The sequence below is a fragment of the Gigantopelta aegis genome, chromosome 14 (genome assembly GCF_016097555.1).
Source record: "Gigantopelta aegis isolate Gae_Host chromosome 14, Gae_host_genome, whole genome shotgun sequence".
Taxonomy (NCBI): Eukaryota; Metazoa; Mollusca; class Gastropoda; order Neomphalida; family Peltospiridae; genus Gigantopelta; species Gigantopelta aegis.
Window position 1 is genome coordinate 40,294,107 of NC_054712.1, and position 22,482 is coordinate 40,316,588.

Consider the following 22,482-nt stretch of genomic DNA (forward strand, 5'->3'; position numbering starts at 1 on the left):
ATGTTCGGTGGACCGGCCTCGGTGGCGTCATGGTTAGGCCATCTGTCTACAGGCTGGTAGGTACTGGGTTCGGATCCCAGTCGAGGCATGGGATTGTTAATCCAGATACTGACTCCAAACCCTGAGTGAGTGCTCCGCAAGGCTCAATGGGTAGGTGTAAACCACTTGCACCGACCAGTGATCCATAACTGGTTCAACTAAGGCTATGGTTTGTGCTATCCTGCCTGTGGGAAGCACAAATAAAAGATCCCTTGCTGCTAATTGGAAAGAGTAGCCCATGTAGTGGTGACAGCGAGTTTCCTCTAAAAAATCTGTGTGGTCCTTAACCATATGTCTGACGCCATATAAATGAAATGTGTTTAGTGCGTCATTAAATAAAACATTTCTTTCTTTCATGTTCGGTGGGGATTGGAGGTAGGTGGGATGTGGTTCAGTGTTAAGAGTTCTCATCTGAGGTACAGTGGGTCATAGGATTGATTGGCTTCAGTGGACGTTGTTGTTTTTCCCATTCCAATCCATGCCACCTGACTGGTACATCAAAGGCTGGTTTGTACTTTACTGAATAGAAGACAGGTGGGCTCTAGAGTGCGTAGTTGTTGGATCAAACTTCTTTGGTGGACCCGTTCTCCGATTATAGTGCGGAACGTAACCCAGTGGTAAAGTGTTCGCTTGATGCGCAGTTGGTTTGGGATCGATCCCCGTCTATGGGCCCATTGGACTATTTTTTCATTCCAGCCAGTGCACCACGACTGGTATATCAAAGGCCGTGGTATGTGCTATCCTGTCTGTGGGATATTAAAGATCCCTTGCTACTAATGAAAAAATGTAGCAGGTTTCCTTTCTAAGACTGTATGTCACAATTTCCAACTGTTTGACATCCAATAGCCGATGATTGTAAATCAATGTGCTCTAGTGGTGTCGTTAAACAAAACAATCCTTTTTTTTGTTTGTTCTCTGATTACATTTCCCCCAGTCCCTACCAATACCCCATGACTGGTATATCAAAAGCTGTGGTATGTATGTCCTGTCATGTCTGTGGAAAAGTGCATATGAAAGATTCCTTGCTGCTAATGTTTTGTTTTTTAAAGAATAAAATTTGACAACTTCATTATGCTGTTTAGACACACAGAATTGTAAGTGGTGGTCTATAAGATTATCGACAACAACAGGATTGGACACAACTCTATAGTGCCAGTTGGGACCTAATGGGTTCTGACCACCATTGTACACGTATTATTAAACCAAACTGGACAATAACATAGTTAAATCAAACTGGACTATCAGTAAACCTGAGAGCTGTACAGTGGCTGTTGTTTATTGTGCGAGTGTATGTATATGTGGTGTGTGTGTGTGTGTGTGTGTGTGTGTGTGTGTGTGTGTGTGTGTGTGTGTGTGTGTGTGTGTGTGTGTGTGTGTGTGTGTGTGTGTGTGTGGAAAAAAAATGAAATAAAAAAAAAAAAAAATTGTCAATCAATTGATTCAATATTGTGGAGACTGTTTTGTAAATAGCGTGACACGACAACGGCTACCTGTCTACCACGGCGTGACCTTTACCTCGGCTTCAGTGTCACTGAGATGGTCGCAGACCGTGCTTACATTACTCCCACCGGTGGTTGATTCAGCTTCTTGTCACGAATATTGGGTTGATTTAGAGCCAAGTGCAGTGGGCTGTGATACCATACTTTTTTTTTTTCTTTTTTTTTTTTGATTTGGCATGACCTGTGGAGAGGTCAGTAATGATGACTTATCTCATCCGTGTGTCTGTGTGTCTCAAGTTATTAAAGGTCAGGGTAAAGTTTTTATAAATATTTAGCTGATTCTTCGCACCTGTAAAATATTGGGGGTGGGGTGGGGGGGATGTAGGAAGTAGCCCAGTGGTAAAGCACTAGCTTGATGCATGGTTGGTGTGGGGTGGGATAGATCCCTGTCAGTGTGGCCTGTTGGGCTATTTCTTGCTTCAGCCAGTGCACCATGACTGGTATATTAAAGGCCTTAGTATGTGCTCTCCTGTCTGTGGGATGGCACATATAAAAGATCCCTTGCTGCTAATGTAAAAATGTAGCAGGTTTTTTCTATAAGACTATATTTCAAAATTACCAAAACAGTAGTAATTTCTACTATTAGGTAGTTTGGATGTTTACAAACATTATTTCTTTCAATATTGGCCTAAGATATTTATACTGTACATGTTTATAGGTGTATATATGCAAATCTGAACCACTTGTACAAAGAACTATTTTTCTTTCAATACTGGCCTAAGATATTTATACTGTACATGTTTATAGGTGTATATATGCAAATCTGAACCACTTGTACAAAGAACTATATTTTTTTCAATATTGGCCTTAGACATTTATACCCTTCATGTTTATGTACATATGCAAATGTGAACTACTTGACTGCCTCATTAACCAGGATGTTGATGATGTCTCAAAGAAGGGACTGTCTGTTAAGAATAGACTAGATTTTAACTTGTAGAGTTGTCAAGCCGAAAACTGGTTTGTCTGGTGTCTGTCTGTCTATATAAACCTGACGTAGACAAAATTTAGTGGCTCAAATATTTATGAACATGGGGGAGAGGTGGAGCATTCATTCTTTCTTTCTTTCTTTCATTCATTTATACTTATTTCCGTGGTTCTATCCAATTAATTTCTCACTCCAGCCAGTGCACCACGACTGGTACCTCGAAGGCTGTGGTATGTGCCATCCTGTCTATGGGATGGTGCATATAAAAGATCCCTTGCTACTAATGGCAAAAAATGTAGCAGGTTTAATCTGGAATACTATATGTCAGAATTGCAAAATGTTTGACATCCAGTAGCCGATGATTAATAAATCAAGCATGCTGTCCTGGGCACACACTGCAGCCATCTGGGCTGTCTGTTCAGGACAGTGGTTTTGGTGGTTAGTGAGAGAGAATTTGGTGTAGTGCCTATTGAGTTGTTAAACTCGTTCTGTGTAGGAGCCAGTACTGGGATATGAACTTTTTTCGGCAGTACTGCAGATTGCTGTCGCAAAATTTCAAGGGATGTTGCTTGATTGATTGAATGAATTACTTTTTTAACCAATTACTAAACCAAAGGAGTGCTAAATTGTAATGTAAGTTGATATTTATTATTGTTGATATTTATTATTATTATTATTATTTTTTTATAAATGTTTTTTTGTTTTTGTTTTTTTTACCAGTTTATAAACTGAATGTAAACAGAAATGTAAATTGATAATGTATATTACGACATTGCCTGCCTGCACCCCATTACTGGACGTGTTGTTTTTATTCTGACCACCAGTGGGTTCATTATTGCATTATCTTGATAAGCTGTCTGCGGATCTCCATGGATTCTCAACCCACTCACTCCGCATTGAGCCAAGGGCCAGGACTGTGTTGTAATAAAGTCGTGTTGACTGTTTTTCCGTGTCACAGTTTCACAATATGCTGTGTCACACATCTCCACATTTTTAAGCTGAAACCCAAAGCGTTTTTATGTATCTCGTGACAAAAGAGAATACCTGTCACATGGGTACACTTCATTTCACGATGTGTGTGTGTGTGTGTGTGTGTGTGTTTTAAAAGTATGGGTGTGTAACATCTGTCTGATTACGTACACCTTGTTGCCGTGAGCCGGTACAGTGTTGTGTATACTATATTGGTTATAAATTAATTAAATCCTGGGTTTGTGGTAAGCAAATCAAACATTCATTTATTTATTTATTTTCTACAGGTAGGGTGGTATACATTCTCTTTCTATTAGCAGCAAGACGGGGAATATTTTGTACAGTATTGCATTGCTATTCGATACATAAATTTCATCGATCATTACACATTTCTAAAATGTTAAATAGTTGTTGCTACTAAATTTTTAAACTGACCACCAACTGTCTCTAATCAAAGTAAAAAATAAAACGTTCCCTGCAAGGATTTGTTGTAAAGCTCTAGTTGGGATATGGGGGGGGGGGGGGGGGGGGGGGGAACAACCAAATAATGGGTCCACAGAGGAGGTTCGATCCTAATATCTTCATGCGAGCATGCTACCTATGTAGCTAAATTCCACCCATTCTGTTATTAGTGTGTAAGTAAAGTGTGAAAAATACTGATGGAAAGAAATAAGGGAACACATATAAAATAACAGCAAATATTGACAGCAACCAAAACCCTCATCCACAGTATCAGAACTATAACCAAAACCCTCATCCACAGTATCAGAACTGTAACCAAAACCCTTATCCACAGTATCAGAACTGTAACCAAAACCCTCATCCACAGTATCAGAACTGCAACCAAAACCTTCATCCACAGTACCAGAACTGCAACCAAAACCTTCATCCACAGTATCAGAACTGTAACCAAAACCTTCATCCACAGTATCAGGGGTGGGATGTAGCCCAGTGGTAAAGCGTTTGCTTGATGCGCACGATCAGTCTAGGATCCCTGTCAGTGGGTCCACTGGGCTATTTCTCATTCCAGCCAGTTCTCCACAACTGGTGTAACAAAGGCCATGTCTATGGGATGGTGCATATAAAAGATTTCCTTTGCTGTTAATTGAAAAGAATAGCCCATAAAGTGGCGACAGCGGGTTTCCTCTCTCAATATCTGTCGTTAAATATACATTTCCTTCATCCACAGTATTAAAAAAGTTGTCTAATGCTGCATTTAAGTCCCATTTTGTAAATATGAATATGCTGCCGCCCCCCAAATCTTGGTGTTTTTAATCTTTTCAGGTAACATATCTGATTATTACTACAGTAAAACCTCTCAAAACCGGACCCTCTATAAATCTGAATAACTCAAAACTGGACGTTTTTCATGATCCCTTTCTAAATATCTGTACGGAAGAGAACCTCTCTAAACTGGATACCTCTTAAAACCGGACTTTTTACTTGGTCCCGAGGTTGTCCGGTTTAGAGGAGTTTCACCGTATTAGTAAAATTCTATTACGTTAAAGTAGGGCTTGTGAATTTTTAATGATGGCTAGTTCATTTTTTATATCACTGATCTCCTGGCTTGTGAATTTTTAATGATGGCTAGTTCATTTTTTATATCACTGATCTCCTGGCTTGTGAATTTTTAATGATGGCTAGTACATTTTTTATATCACTGATCTCCTGGCTTGTGAATTTTTAATGATGGCTAGTTCATTTTTTATATCACTGATCTCCTGGCTTGTGAATTTTTAATGATGGCTAGTACATTTTTTATATCACTGATCTCCTGGCTTGTGAATTTTTAATGATGGCTAGTTCATTTTTTATATCACTGATCTCCTGGCTTGTGGATTTTGTAAACATTCTATAAGCCCTGTGAATTGTACACTTGATAAATGTGTCATAACCTATAGGTTGAGAAATATATAAATTTTGGTAACCTGTACATTGGTTACCACACAACACTGCATATTCTGTGACAGGCCACTGACAGTTGATTTGTTCAAGTCCATACAAGTCTCGTTTGGGTAACCTAGTTTTTCATTTGTGCATTAAATTTAGTTATGCAAAATCTAATGTGTTGCCTGATATATATTTTTTTTATATTATTTTTTTTATGCTTTAATTTTTTTGTTGTGTAACCGCAAATTTTCATTTCTCAAATGCCAGTAAAAATTCTTAAAAAGAAAAGAAAAAAAACAATTGACAATGCATCATTAGTACTATAATGTTTAATAATATACTGAACAGTAAAAGAAATTAATGTAGTGTTTTCTTTAATTCCTTTAAAATTATTCCACTTAAATCCCATTAGTTTTTCTGTCTGTTAAAAGTATTGATGAATGTCTTGTAAACATTTTATGCCCAATTTGACGATCTATTTATTGAATTAATCACATTAAGCCGAATACAGGTGTTTAAGCATTGTAAAAGTTTTTAGTTACTTGCATACAAGACAAAAAAAGGCTTTGTAAAATTGGCCCAATATGGCTGGTTAAAAACTAATTTCGTTTAATTGCTAAATTAAAATGTCCGACACCACATAACCGTAATTACAATGTGTTGAGTGCATCGTTAAATCAATCGATCACTTTTTTTCTTACTTTTTTCTTTCATTTTTCTTCTTTTTTTTTGCTGTTAAAATATGAGGTATTAATATTATCCTGTTATTAGCTAATGGAATGTAAGCTACTGTATTGTCCTGTGAGGAATGTACACTAGTACTATGGTCGTAGGTTATCCTGACCCCGGTTTTCCGTTGTCGCCCGGCTGCTAGTACATGCGACACTTGTACTTTGGACTGTGGGGGCTGTGCATGTGAAGTGTGCTTGTCACAGGTCAGCCCATCTGTAAGATATCATAATAAACAGTTTATGATCCAATGCGTGTAAATAAATACACAATGTAATTACTTATACATGTCGTGTGTGATAAGACAATGGGTCTTGTCAGATGACCTGTCTTTGTTGGCTCGATGGAGTGTAATAGTTTACAACTGTATGGGCGGACCCAGAGGAGGTATGACGTTTAAAGAAGGGCATTGGGTGAGGTAAATTTCTAGTGACCCCTTTTGGGAAAATCATGATACAGGGCTTACAATGGAAATAATTTTGCTTTAGCCTTTTTTTTCCTTCTTCTTTTTTTCAATTATACATACATATTTAAGAGTATTTCTTTGAAAGTTATTCGAAAGTAAATAATTTAAAGAAAATTTGTGTCTGCCAAATGTTATAGCCATTTGGTATGAAGATTGCTAATCTTCATACAAAATGGCTAATTTTTGGCAATGCACATAGTGAGTCCTGATAAGGGATTCAAACTTTAAGTCTTTCATCAAGGGAACTTGGCTGTTGTTACACGTCTATGAATGTTGATCTCAGTTTTTACAAAAATTAATAATAATATAATGAAATTTATTAAATTTAAATCTTGTAGTCAAAAATTAAAATAAATAGCACCAACTGATATATTCAGAGTTGTGAAAATGGGATTTCCTTTCAACCTCTCTAGATTAAGTGTAACAATTACCAAGCAATTAACATCCAATGCATATAGGGGACAGGATGTAGTCCAGTGGTAAAGCACTCACCTGATTCTCATTTCCAGCCAATGCTCTACAACTGGTTTAACAAAGTCCATGGTATGTACTGTTCTATCAGTGGGATGGTGTATGTTAAAGATCTCTTGCTGCTGATAAAAAAAGAGTGTAGCCTATAGACTGGCGCCAAGACAAGTTGCAGTATAATGTTAAGATTTCAGATTTCAAATTTAGTTTCACTTTCAATATAGTCTTAATATAGTAACATTATTTGGGTTTTTTTTCTCCAAATAAAGAGTGTTTTGCTTGATGTCTTTTTAGTTTATTTCTAAAAGGTAGACTTTTAGGCTATTATGTTTTCCTTGCTGTTTATTGTGTAGGATGTTTCTGTAGCTCTCGTTTCACATCTAGAGTTTGTGATACAGGTTGTCCCGAAGTAGGTTGTGGCTGGTGCAGTCTGAAGAATGTCACTTGATCTTGTCTGAGTAAATGATGCCAATTGTCACTTGATCTTGTCTGAGTAAATGATGCCAACTGTCACATAATAATTAAAAAAAAAAAAAATTGTAATTAATTAGTCCCACACTGGTCCAACTGAAGGGGACTATAGGTTTCATCTATGTCTTTCTATCTGTCTGTCTGGGTTTTTTTTTAGAATGCTTTGAAATAGTCAGCTGTAATTTTGTGTATAGCTTTATCATGTATTGGGTACTCTTACGCAAGTTTAACTTTTATGGCAATTTACCCACTTTTGACAGAGTTATGGCCCTTGAACTTGGGAGATATGAAAATTTGTTTTCTGGACCTTTGTTTTAAAATGCCTGAAAATATTGCAACCCCTGCAATTGTTAGTCATTGACAGCACTTTTTTGCCTTGGACTATAAAATTATTCAGGTTGTTTTTTTCAATGGCAAGGTTTTTTTTGCCGTGGACATTTTCATAATTGCAGGGGTTGTATTGATAGGAAATTTTGTATATAGCTTTATCATGTACTGTTACTGATTAAGTTTAACTTTCATGGTGATTTATCCACTTTTCACAGAGTTATGGCCCTTGAACGTACGTGTGTAAACAACCCATGTGTTATAAAAAATAACGCACGATATTCTCACCATCAGCTGTATAAGAAAACATCTTTAGTTCTAATTTTAGTGCCGTGGCATACTGACCGTCAAGTATGGTCGTTTAACATGATGTAGCCTACAGGTTATTACACGAGCGCGTGTCATACAAAATGTATGGATTTTGAAAAATATCGCTATGATTAAATCCGGACATTGTCATGCTGTTCTCTGGGGTAATAATAATAAATTCTGTGGGATTCTCAGGAGGTGCGTAGGCTGTATGTTTAGCATGATTTTGTGTTTCTGGGTCAGAAGGACAAGATGATGAGATGGAATCTGACAATATCTATATTATATATCATTCTATCATTCAGGCATAATCCTTTAAAAAAGAAGTCGCTCCAGCCAGTGCACCACGACTGGTACATCAAAGGCCGTGGTATATGCTATCTTGTCTGTGGGATGGTGCATATAAAAGATCCCTTGCTGCTAATCGAAAAGAGTAGCCCATGAAGTGTGGTCCTTAACCATATGTCCGACGCCATATAACTATAAATAAAATGTGTTGAGTGCATCATTAAATAAAACGTTTCATTCCTTCCTTGGAAACTGCATTTCATGTTCTGTGACATTTTAAACAGCAGTTCTCCTACACATTTTTTTAATAAAAATGTATCCTACTAATTTCCAAATTTTTACGGGTACATAATTTTACCCTTCGTGATGCGTACCATCAGGCAGAAACCCTACCCTGGAATATGAACCCAGTATGCAATAGAGTTTATTTTATCTCTTAGTGAGATAGAAGAGGGTGTATATTTGTCTTACACCTACCCATTAAGTCATTAAAACTCACTCTGGTTGGGAGCCGGTACCGGGCTGTGAACCCTGTACCTACCAGCCTTATTTCCGATGGCCTAACCACGACACCACCGAGGCCGGTATAAGTACATGTAAGTCAGTAACATCAGTTATGTGATGCATGTTCATATGCAATAATAGAGTTTATCTTATCTCACGGGACTGCAGGTATTTTAACCATCAACAGTGCTGTCCTCAGAATGACTCTTGCCAGCTGCTGGTGTGTGTTGCTCAAGACAACACCACTAATCACACAGTGCACTGGGGCCAGGCTGGTGCCATCCTCAGTGTGTGTGTATTTGTAGGTCATTCACTCAGAAGAGCCAGCAGCCAGCCTGGCCCAGTCTGTAACCTACATGCACATGTACAGGGCTAACCTGGTCTCCTGACAGTGTAATAATGCAACATTGACAGCTTTTCCAGCCATTGTTTTACAACTGGCACACTTGCCATTTTTATTATCATTGGGTTATGGTGCTACTTACACCACAAACAAGGCAACTGGCATAAAACAATGGTACCGAAAGGAATTTCTACAATGTACAGACAGTCTGCTGTCTATATCCTTTTCTTTCTTTCTTTCTTTCTTTCTTTCTTTCTTTCTTTCTTTCTTTCTTTCTTTTCATTCTTTCTTTCTTTCTTTTTTTACTCTTTTTCTCTTTTCTTCTTTTTTTTTTTTTTACTTTTTCTTTTAAGATCCATTCAATTTTCAAAAGAGAGTCACTTCTTGGTGCCACATTTGTCTTTTGTTTATGAAGTGTTACACATGAGTGAAAGAAACAAAACTGAGTCTTAAAACAATGACAAATAGCTGAATATTTACAACATATTGTCTATTTATTGTCACCAGTCCCAGGCATCTAAATAAATCGAGAACGGTCGTTCAGGTTACCAGGAGGTTACCACATGTAAGAAAAGTCGAACGGTGTTTTTGTTCTCGACAAAAATTTCAGCGTTCGATAGTTTGGTTTCCGAACGTAAACCAGGCAATGTATTCCGGACTTCCGCATTTCATTTTCTAGTAAGGAATTGTATCGATTGCACTTGTGCAATTGCATGCAATTATAGTCATTCCACATTTAAGCAGCGTCCACTAGATAAATTTACTTCTGCATTTCTTTTTTCATATGAAATTGCACCAATGTTCGTGCACACTTGTGCAATTGCAAGCAATTACGGTAATCCGCATTTAAGCAGCACCCACTAGATAAATTTACTTCCAGATTTCGTTTCTCGTACCGATGTCCACGCACACCGATACAATTTCAGAACGTTCATAAATGCATGTATACTAAAATAATCATCTGGCACCACATGTAAGGATGTTAAAAAGGAGTAGTAACAGGAATTCAATGCTAACTATCATATACACATGTAGTTGTGGTAACCTATAGGTTACCAGGCTATATTTTATGGTAACCTGTAAATGGGTTACCAGACACAATGCTTATTTCGATGCCTGCAGTCCCACATTGTGTTGAGAGGTGCTGGGTATTGATCATTATTTGTAGAATGCCCACCTAAGTTGTAGGATTTGTTTTGGTAGAGTTGTCTCTGTCCTAGCCAATACCATATGACTGGTATTTCAAAGATGATGGTACATGCTGTCCTGTCTATGCAAGTATTAGACACCAACCAATACACTACAACTGGTCAAAGGCCGTGGTATTTTCTTTTGTCTGTGGGAAAGTGCATATAAAAAATCCCTATGTTTTGTAAAAATTATATTTGTAAAATGTAGGGAGAGACCTTAATATAGGCATCGCCTGTTGATCAATCCCAAACGTTAAACGTTAATAAATATTGTTTTAAAAAAAAAAAAAAAAAAACAAACAAAAAAAACATCCTTTGCTGCATTAGAAAAAAAGGTAGCTAGTTTCCTTTGATGACTACAAGCCAAATTACCAAATGTTTGACATCCAATAGCTGATGATTAATAAATCAATGTACTCCAATGGTGTCGTTAAACAAAAAGAAACTTAAAACTGTACCCAACTACCAATATTAAAATGTCCAGATAGTTTTTTCTAACCCACTTTCATCTCTGAACAGGGATTTCAAGACTGTTATGTTATTTTTTAAATGGCTGGCCAAGAAAAATAATATCTCGGGTAATTAAAACTATGGCCTGCTGGGGTTAGAGGGTGGTTTTGGATTGGGTTTCAAAAATTAGGACCGCTGAAGTTTATTTTAGAACATTATGGATTTCAAATTTAAGAGAATTATGAGTTAAATGGCAGTTTTCTTAGGCAGCAATTTCGAGCCATGCATTGAAAAACATTGGTGTTGGGACTTAGCCCAGTGCACGGTTGGTCTGGGATCAATACGCATTGGTGGACCCATTGGGCTATTCCTCATTCCAACCAGTGCACTACGACTGGTATACCAAAGGCTGTGGTATGTACTACCCTGTCTGTGGGATGGTGCATATAAAAGATCCCTTGCTGCTAATTGAAAAGAGTAGCCGATGAAGTGGTGACAGCAGGTTTCCTCTCTCAATATCTGTGTGGTCCTTAACCATATGTCTGATGCCATATAACCGTAAATAAAATGTGTTGAGTGCGTCGTTAAATAAAACATTTGTTTCTTCTTTTTTTTGAGTAACCCATCAAAGAAAGAAAGAAAGAAATGTTTTATTTAACGATGCACTCAACACATTTTATTTATGGTTATATGGCGTCAGACATAATATGGTTAAGGACCACACAGATTTTTAGAGGAAACCCGCTGTCGCCACATAGGCTACTCTTTTACGACAGGCATCAAGGGATCTTTTATTTGCGCTTCCCACAGGCAGGATAGCACAAACCATGGCCTTTGTTGAACCAGTTATGGATCACTGGTCGGTGCAAATGGTTTACACCTACCCACTGAGCCTTGTGGAGCACTCACTCAGGGTTTGGAGTCGGTATCTGGATTAAAAATCCCATGCCTCGACTGGGATCTGAACCCAGTACCTACCAGCCTGTAAACCGATGGCCTAACTATGACACCACTGAGGCCGGTCTTTTTTTGTCTTTTTTTTCAAAAACATTTGTGATGGGTTTTAGGTGCCAAATTCACGTCTCATAAGTTTTACTACCAGGCAAGCTTCTGTGAAATCCAGATTTTGTGTCAGAAGTGTAAAACTACAAGATTGAATCCCAAAATATCTATATTAAAATCATATGTTAATGATTCTGGCAGAATCCTAAAAAAAACCCACCCCAAAATTCAATGCCTAACTACATTAGTAAAACAAAAATATAGAAGTTGCATGAAATAGTAGTGTTGAATGGAATTTGTATGATGTAAAATGTACTTGAGTCTTTTTTTGTCTTTTTTCTTCACTTGATCCATTTTTGTTAATGGAAATCTATTAGTTGAAATCTGATGCCAAACCCATTGACAGAATCAATGCATTCAGTGTATTTAAATACCTTACTTCCTTGTTTTGCTTTTTTCCTTCCATTGGTTTATAAAATAAAGAACTTGAGAATATCTGTGGACTCTTATTACATATACACGTAATGTGCATTTATGTGTCAGTTTGAAAAAATCTTAATTAAAAATTTATGGCTTTTTTAGGCCTTTTTGTGAATGTAAAAACTAAATTTGATCTTTGGCCAAATTCTAAAAAACTAGTGTTTTTAATGCAACTTTACAAAAGCAACGTCAATTAAATTAAAGAAAAAAATACACTGGTACTTTGTTTTCTTTTTTGTTTTTCTTCCAGTGTATGAATATGAATTTATAACATACAAAATACTTTCTGACTAATGAGATAAAAAAAAAATATGGGTTAGGCTACAATAAATACATTTTTGTTTTTTGGGAATTTTTTTGTTTTTGTTTTAAAACATTGTATTAATTAAGTGCAAGATATTTACGGTGAACATTTCATTACTTTGACTGCTAAATGTTTGGGTAAAATCTCTGCGAAATGGGGAGTACGAGTTGCCACTGACGACGATGTATCTGAGCATGAATCTATTCATTTATATTCTCCAGAGATTCAATGCAAGCTCTGGCTGTTGACCCCTGTACGGCCTTTTCTCCACTACATCTCCGATCTTGTGGAATCGCATTTTCCATTCATTCGCATTGATCAGACCATTTCCATAGGCATTTGCACCGAACCAGCCACTATCAATCAGACATCACAATAGTAGCAACCAGCCGGCTCACATATATGAAAGGTGAAGGGATCGATCCCACTCACAACCTGTTTCCCAGCGCAGTCTTAATTTGTGGTAAAATACGGCTGTGGTCATTGGAGATCTTTAGGCTTGTTGGGGCCGGATGTGCATGTAGTCATGTAGTTCAGTGGTAGAGCACATCTTCTGATGTGTGATGGGTCATAGGATCTATTACCCTTACCAAGATGACATTGTCTTTTTTTTTTTTTTGTCTCTTGTCCAAGCCAATGTTCCATAATGGGTATATCAAGACCAGATGGACTCTCTCTCTCTCTCTCTCTCTCTCTCTCTCTCTCTCTCTCTCTCTCTCTCTCTCTCTCTCTCTCTCTCTCTCTCTCTCCCCCCTCCTCTCTGTCTCTCTCTCTGTCTGTCTGTCTGTCTGTCTGTCTCTCTCTCTCTCTCTCTCTCTCTCTCTCTCTCTCTCTCTCTCTCTCTCTCTCTCTCTCTCTCTCTCTCTCTCTCCCTCCTCTCTTCTCCCCTCCTCTCTTTTCTCTCTCTCTCTCTCTCTCTCTCTCTCTCTCTCTCTCTCTCTCTCTCTCTCTCTCTCTCTCTCTCTGACACACACACAAAACAAAATCATACATACATACACAACACACACACACAGATACGCACACGAAAGAAATACAGTGATCGGCTTATCACTTGTCTATGTTCTGCCCCCAAAATAGGTTGCTTGTATATTAAAATATTTGAATAGAATTTGATCATTCGATTCATTGTGGTTTGCATATGTGGTTTTATGTTTGGTCATATAATACTGTCTGGAGAGATGGTGACGTTAAATGTTATTGATTAATATTGCGCTAAGATTAAAGGTATGTTGATATGTTTTATGCACAAAAGTAGAAATTCATTTTTGCTACCGTCACACAGACCTTACATTTAGAAATTCATCACAATGTGTTATGTCGCATCCTGATCATCTTACATATAGAAGTAAGTAGCTCAGTGATAATTAAAGGCATATTGTCACAGACCACTGACCTATTACATCGCTTAACAAAGTATTACTTTATTTGTACTTTATTCAACCATCTATATAACCACCATACTCCACTTATTAATGATATTTTGTAAAAATAACTGAATTATGGCAATGGTCCATAATTCAAAAACTAACCTTGCTGAGAGGGTTGACATGGATTTTAGTCCATCATGATGTAGTTAAAGTGACGCAATAGCTAGATTTGGTCTGTAAAAATTAATGTAATTTTGATTTATTATTAATTTTTAAAGAAATAAGGTCCTTAAATCTGTGACAGTATGCCTTTAACTCACTCATCTGAGTTAGCCTAAACTAAAAAATGTGCTTGTTTCCAGAAAACCCCCCACCATTTTATTTTAGAAAATTATTTTATATATTAAACTGATCACCAAGAAATGGTCTTGGTGGTGTCGTGGTTAAGCCATCGGACATACGGATGGTAGGTACACGGTTCTCAGCCTCTGGTTTTGAGAGAATTTTTCCACTTTACAGAGGGTTCTGTTTTGAAGGATTTCAATGTATTTTGCTGCATTTTTAGCCATATCAGTACTGTTGCCAATACTGGCATGGCATTAGTACAACACACATGATTATGAATCATTCATGTATCCATTAAAAAATTACCGTATACCAAGCATAATGTTTGTAATCGGCACTGACAATTTATTTGTTGCTAATTATAGTGTATTGTGTGTGTGGGATGTTGTGCGGGTCTGGTTTTGTTTTAGTTTGTTTTTATTGTTTTTGTTTTGTTTTGTTTTGTTTTGTTTTGTTACTGCTGTTCATTATTTAAAAAAAAAAAAAAATCTATTCTTTCAGACCGTTACAAATGACAAGTGGTCCTTCACCATGAATGTTACCTGAATGTATATCCTGATATTTATCAATAAATGTGAACTGTCTTTTTTTCTTTGTTTCCTTTCATTTCAGAAATCTATTCTTCCAGAACATAAATAAGCCATAAAATATTTAATATTATCCACTGTTTTGTATATATATACTACTCAAAAGAATTTAAGGGTCAGACGATATTTTCGACATTATTTTCTGAATGTCAATTATATTAGCTAGACCATAATGTCACACATGGTATTGTTCCATTTTGACGAAAGTGGGTCTAAGCAACCCATAAATGAATTAAAATCCACTGTCATTGACACTGTCGACTAGTTCTAATGGCGAAAACATGCTTACATTTGCACGTAAATTAGGGCGAAAGCGAAAGGTCTGCTAAGTGCCCATAAATTGCTTTTTCACAAAGCGCTTCATGTGCACGCTTTGCATGTGTATTCGATGTTCCCAATGCTGAATTTCCGTATAATTGGAGCTTGCGTTCGTGTACGGTGCACACTCCAAATTCGACAATGGTACGACGTCAACTGACTATCGAAGATCGAGGAAGGGCTATTGCTTGGCTTCAGGATGGCAATACGCAAAGAAATGTTGCTCAGAGACTTGGTGTCAGTCAGTGTCGTTGGCCGACTGTGGCAACGGTACCAAGCAACGAATTCTGTTCGAAATCGTCCACGTTCGGGAAGACCCCGAAGCACTACAAATAGAGAGGACCGCTACATCACCAATATGGCTCTACGTCAACGCACAACCACTGCACGCCGATTACGTGACAATCTGCGGACTGCGACTGGAACTCGAGTGTCTGATCAAACCATACGCAATCGTCTGAGAGCCAATAATCTACGCTGCCATCGCCAGGCTGTTCGACCACCACTCCTACCACATCACAGAACGGCCAGACGTCACTGGTGCACACTTCATCTGCGGTGGCAACGTGTTCAGTGGGGTCGAGTGATGTTCACTGATGAGTCCAGGTTTAGTCTCCAGTTCAACGACGGTCGGGTTCGTGTCTACAGACGTCCTGGGGAGCGCTTCGCTGACGTTAACGTTAGACAACGTCACCGGTTCGGTGGTGGCAGCGTCATGGTGTGGGGCGGCATATCTATCCACCACAGGACCCCCCTCTATGTGGTGGATGGCAATCTGAATGGAATCCGCTATCTGAATGAGATTATCCGGCCGTTGGTTCTCCCAGGCCTTCAGCAGATTGGCGGCGGGGCAGTTCTGCAGGATAACAATGCCAGACCCCACCGTGCCAGGGTGGTAACGGACTTTCTCAGACAACAAGGTATCGCCAGGATGGATTGGCCAGCATATTCGCCTGACTTGGCCCCAATAGAGCACTCCTGGGACGAATTAGGCAGGAGAGTTCGGGATAACCATGCCCCTCCGGCCAACCTTCATGATATGGGTCAACTTCTTATGGCAGAGTGGCAGGCCATTCCCCAAGAGTGTATTCGCGCCAGTGGTGGATTTACACACTATTAAACGAATGTTCTAATGTGTAAAATCCATGTTTGACAACCTTCAACTTTGACAGCATGTCATGTGACTTTCTTGTATACAGTGACGTTTATTTGTGGGTTTTTGTAAATATGGAACAATAAATTAAATTTTTGGTGTAGTTTACATCATCAATCTAATACACTCTGAAACTTATTTGGTTATAAATTTTTGACCCTTAAATTCTTTTGAGTAGTATATATATATATATATATACATATATACATATATATATATATATATATAATACATGTGTGTGTATATCTGACTATATACATGTATTTGTTTTGTGTATAGGAAATATATTCTTCCAGAATGTGTGTGTGTGTGTGTGTGTGTGTGTGTGTGTGTGACACTATATACATGTATTTGTTTTATTGTGTATAGGAAATCTATTCTTCCAGTGTGTGTGTGTGTGTATCCGACTATATATGCACGTATTTGTTTTAGTGTGTATAAGAAATCCATTCTTCCATTGCATAAATACGCCACAAACTATATTTCCGCTGCACACACGACAGCCTAAGCTATGTGTGGGTGGTTCATCCGAAGGCATTGTGTCACAAAGTGTGTGTTAAATACAGCTAAAATAGGCTAAGATGGATCGGAGGCTGGTGTCCTCCCTGCAGTGTCGCAAGCTCTCTTGACATTCTTACTAAAGGTCTCGCCGCCTACTCACTCACATTGGGTGTTACTCGGGGAAAGAGAAAATTAATTGCGGAGCTGTGGTGGTTGGTCATTGAGGGCATGAAAATCTAAAGATGATTTGTAAAGCTGTATGAAAATTTGGAAAGTTTTGTTTAATGATACCACTAGAGCACGTTGATTTATTTAATCATCGGCTATAGGATGTCAGATAATTGATTGCGGAACTGTGTTGGTCATTGATGACACGAAATCTGAACATGATTTGTTAAGCTGGAGCTGTGTTGGTCATTGATGACATGAAATCTGAAGATGATTGTAAAGCTGTATGAAAGTTGGAAATTTGTTTTGTTCAACGATACTACTAGAGCACATTGATTTATTAATCATCGGCTATCGGATGTCAGATATTTGGTAATTTTGACAGTTTTCGATTGGAAAAGTTTGTTTTCTTTTACGATACCACAAGAGCACATTGATTTATTAATCATCAGCTATTGGATGTCAGATATTTGGTAATTTTGACATAGTTTTAGAGAGGAAACCCGCTATATATTTGTTCATTAGTCGCAAGGTATCTTTTATATGCACCAGCCTCGGTGGCATCGTGGCAGGCCATCGGTCTACAGGCTGGTAGGTACTGGGTTCGGATCCCAGTCGAGGCATGGGATTTTTAATCCAGATACTGACTTTAAACCCTGAGTGAGTGCTCCGCAAGGCTCAATGGGTAGGTGTAAACCACTTGCACCGACCAGTGATCCATAACTGATTCAACAAAGGCCATGGTTTGTGCTATCCTGCCTGTGGGAAGCGCAAATAAAAGATCCCTTGCTGCCAATCGGAAGAGTAGCCCATGCAGTGGCGACAGCGGGTTTCCTCTCAAAATCTGTGTGGTCCTTAACCATATGTCTGACGCCATATAACCGTAAATAAAATGTGTTGAGTGTGTCGTTAAATAAAACATTTCTTTCTTTCTTTCTTTTATATGCACCATCCCACAAACAGGGCAGCACATACCACAGCTTCTGATATACCAGTCGTGGTGCACTGGCTAGAACGAGAAATATCCCAATGGGCCCACCGACAGGGATCGATCCCAGACAGACTGTTTTAACACTCTTTCTTTTTTTTTAAGAGGGGTGGGATGTACCTTAGTGGTACAGAGTTCTTAAATTGCTTACGGTGTAATGGCTCATAGGGTGGATTGGCCCCAGTGGATTTGGTTCTTTTTATCTCATCGTCATTATCACATCAATGCTGTATTAGTGTGATCATAAAATTAATGTGAGCTGCTTGTGAGAAATGGGATCGATATATTGGTGCTGTAATTCCTCTACATATTTTTTAACATTTTTTTACTGATCACTGCCAAGAATAAATCCCAGATGATGTAAGCTCAAAAAAAAAAAATTGTTTTGTTTAACGACACCACTAGAGCACATTGATTTATTCGTCATCGGCTATTGGATTTCAAACACATGATCATTTTGACAGTCATAGAGAGGAAACCCGCTAAATGTTTTCATTAGTAGCAAGGGATCTTTTATATGCACCATCCAACAGACAGGATAACACATACCACAGCTTTTTATATACCATTTGTGGTGCACTTGCTGGGACGAGAAATAACATAATGGACCCACCGACCAAACAAAACAAATGCATTTGTTAGATTATGCTGGTATTGTTTTATGTTAATCTGGGCCTGTACTTATAAAACTTTTTAAGAGTCCAGACTCAATCTCTAATGATGTTGCATGCATACAATTTGTATGGAGTTGCGTTCTCGTCTCAGACTCTATTAGTCTCGAGTCTAGACTCTAAAAGTTTTATAAGCACCAGGCCAGAAGTAATTGTGTTGCAAAAAAAAAAAAACCTACAAAAAATTGCATTCTGAATAATCGTGTATTAGGTCGAAACCACCTCATTTACTCTGCAGTGCTCTTGAGTAAGACGAGGAATTTACTACCAAGCATAACTACATGTATTTTCTACTTGTGTGACCATTAAAACACTTGCAACAACTTTTGTTCAATTGCTGTGAGTTGACATTGAGTTAATTTAATAAAAATAAGTCCGAATTTTGTGTTTGATATATAAAATTTTAAAGCTGAAATTGCCACGTTTAGTAATAAAAGTATGCATTTTTACACACATACATGAATCCGCACACAATATCATCATGGCGGACTATTTTTCATGATTTATTGCATTATGATTTATGCTGTGTATTTTACCCTCAGTCTGTTACAAAGGTTTATTACGTGGGAACAGATTAATCCATAGTTTCATGTTAAAACCGATTTTGATATATCTGTGTCATCAGCACACATAGGAAGCACAGTTGTTTTATACGGAGGTTGCAGGTTGTTGCACGATATGCTAGTGCTTGAAACAGTACCAGAGGACCCGAGGTTATTCATTTGTGATGATATATTCAAGAATACATTTCATTTCACATTAATCTAAGAATCATCTTTGTCACTAACTGGAAGGGCTGAATGTAGCTCAGTAAACTGGAGCTCTCGCCTGAGGTCCTATTGGTCCTAGAATCGGTCTACCTTAGTCTGCTCAGTTTTATTTCTACTAGTTCTAGTCTCAGCTATAGTGTTCTATAATGGTACATCAAAGCTGAGATATTTGCTGTGCTATCTATGGGAAATGTGTTGCTGTATTTTTTTTTTTTTTAGTAACTTATGTGTTGACAGCAAGTTTTCGTTCTCAGGGTGAGATGGTAAAGTGTCGCCTGATCCCCATCAGTGGGTCCATTTGGCCACTTTTCGTTCCAGCCTTTGTGCCATGACTGGTATATCAAAGGCCATGGTATGTGCTATCCTGTCTGTGAAATGGTGCATATAAAAAATCCCTTGCTACTAATGGAAAATTTTTACCATGTTTTCTTTTTAAGACTATGTAAAAATTACAAAATGTTTGACATCAGATCTAATTGCTGATGATTATTAAATCAGTGTGCTCTAGTGGTGTCATAAAACAGAACAAACTTTTAAGACTATATGTCAAAATTACAAAATGTTTAACATCCAACAGCCGATGATTACTAAATAAATGTGCTCTAGTGGTGTCATTAAACAAAAAACAAACTTTAAACTTATCTCTTGTGTTATCCATTAGTTTCTGCTCTTGTCTGCTCCTGTATTAAGCATGTGTGAAAAAACAGTCTTAGTCTTAATGTTTAGCTCCCATCTGTAAATTTTACTTTAATCCAAACCCTCACATGGTAACTACATGCATTATTAAACTTAAAGGATTGTAGCTCATGAAGTGGCGACAGCGGGTTTCCTCCCTCAATATCTGTGTGGTCTTAACCATATGGTCGACGCCATATAACCGTAAATAAAATGTGTTGAGTGCGTCGTTAAATAAACCATTTCCATTTCCTTTTATTAAAGGTTAATATATTTTTTATACATCTTTTCAGATACCGGTGCAATCTTGCTGTGTTCTGAGTCGCTGTCTTCGACGCAGTCTGGCGATGACTCCCAGAAACTGGTGCCGGCCAAGCAGTCCGTTGTGTGGAACCGGGTCGACCACCCCAACAACCGGACCACGGTGCAGTATGCACTGATTATTGGCAACAACCACGTGGACATCGGCTCGCACCACAAGTTCCTGAAAAACAATGTGCTCGTAACACCGCTGACCACCGACAAGGAGAATAACATTATCTACCCGAGCCCTGTACTGGACTGTCTATCCACGGACCATGACGAGTGCCAGGGCAAACGGATGAACAACTCGGATGGATGTGACCGAAACCGAATCAGCAGTTGCGCAGTTACAAGCCAGGAGGGTGGTTCTCGTTGGTCGCCGGGCGGTGTTGGCGCTGTGAGTCAGGCTCACAACACTGCAGCGGCACCACCTGCAGAGGGAATGCTCAGTGGCAGGTCGACTACAGGTCACGGTCACGGTCACCAAACACAGAGCGATTCCCCGAACACGATGCTATCGGCTGGAGCCGTACCCCCAGTGCCGTCTGTCGGCGTCTTCCGTCAGTCGGCGAGCGTGGAGCCCGGACAAAGGCTGTTGTCCGGCGGGCAGTTCATAAGTGCTGCCGGCTCCCCCCTTGGACCTTACTCCCCCCTGTACAGTGTGCACGGACAGCCCACCCACATGACTTCGATATCTCCTTACAGTGCTTTCTACTCACAGTATCCGCACGGCGCTGCTGCTGCTGCTGCCGCGGCCGCTGCTTATTCCCCCGGGACGATGCTGGCTGCAGCGGGGCACTACCCGCACATAGAGTCGTATTCAGCCGTGCTGGCCAGCATGGGAAACCAGGTCCAGCACGGAGGCCAGTCTCAGCTACCTCGTTCCCCGTTCCTGTCTGGCCACCTACCTCAGTTCTCGGCCCTGGGACCGCCGCCACAGCCACAGCAGCAGCACCGTGTGTCATCCTCCGCCGGGTCCCCGGGACCGACCCAGAACATTCACCAGACGTCTGCCCACGGAGCGGGGGCGGCATCATCGTCTCCTGCCATGGTGGGTCACTCTCCGGGAGAGTGCCTGGCCTCGCCCAAGTCCGAGTCACGCGACTGTGATAACCGATCTCAGCGAGGCTCGACGAGCAGTTTGAGAGAGGAGAAGAGTTCCAGTCTGTCTCCGTCGGCATCAGGTGTCCTCGCCACGAAGAGCTCCACCGCGCTGCACGACTCCCCGAAAGGAGGACATTCAGAGCAGCATGGAAACAAAGACTCGTTCTATAAAGTGCCCAGTGGGAAGGAAGGCAGCCTCAAGCACCGAATACTGACCCGTCCGCCAGACTTGGCCCCCGGAAACGGGTCGCATGTTGCGGATGAATTCAAGTACCAACAACACGCTGCGCCGCTGGACTCGCCACTTTCCAAACGTGCTAAGTTGAGTCAGTTCACTGAGGGAATGGCGGGGCACCCGGATCAAGCCCCACCGGTGGCGTCTTCTTCTTCGTCGTCTTTGTGCCGAGACGGGAGACAGGTGGGGCAGTCCGGGCAGCCCCGCTCTCCGGGGTCGCCCCCACCAAACTTGCCCTGCCCCCCGCCCCACCTACACTACCCTCCCCACTTCATGAAAGGTTCGATCATTCAGTTGGCGAATGGGGAGCTGAAACATGTGGAAAACTTACAGACTGAGGATTTCGTGAACAGTGCGGAGATCAGTGCCGACCTGAAGATCGACTCGAGTACGGTCGTTCGGATAAAGGAGTACCCCGAGCGGTCCACTGCTGTGTTGGGGTTCTCTGTGGGCGAACACAGGGTCCAGGTAGGTCGCAGCGGGATGACTTCTAAAATAGTATTAGGGGTGTCACTGACCCTGCTTTCAATAAAAAAATTAAAAGATCACTGGTAGCATTCACTAACCAGGCTAGAGATTTCCGAAACCATCTTAGCGCTACGATATCGTAAACCCATTGTAAGCTATGACATCACTAT

The 22,482-nt window shown here is 39.6% G+C and overlaps 1 protein-coding gene across 2 annotated transcripts in view; it reads left to right on the top strand.

Moving 5' to 3' along the window:
- LOC121388081 (ataxin-1-like) overlaps window positions 1–22,482 on the top strand; it is a 116,416-nt gene that overhangs the window by 81,310 nt on the left and 12,624 nt on the right. For both annotated transcript variants that reach the window (XM_041519292.1, XM_041519293.1), the window contains exon 3: window positions 20,496–22,312. In XM_041519292.1, coding sequence (XP_041375226.1) covers window positions 20,496–22,312 — 1,817 coding nt within the window. The remainder of the gene's footprint in view (window positions 1–20,495; window positions 22,313–22,482) is intronic.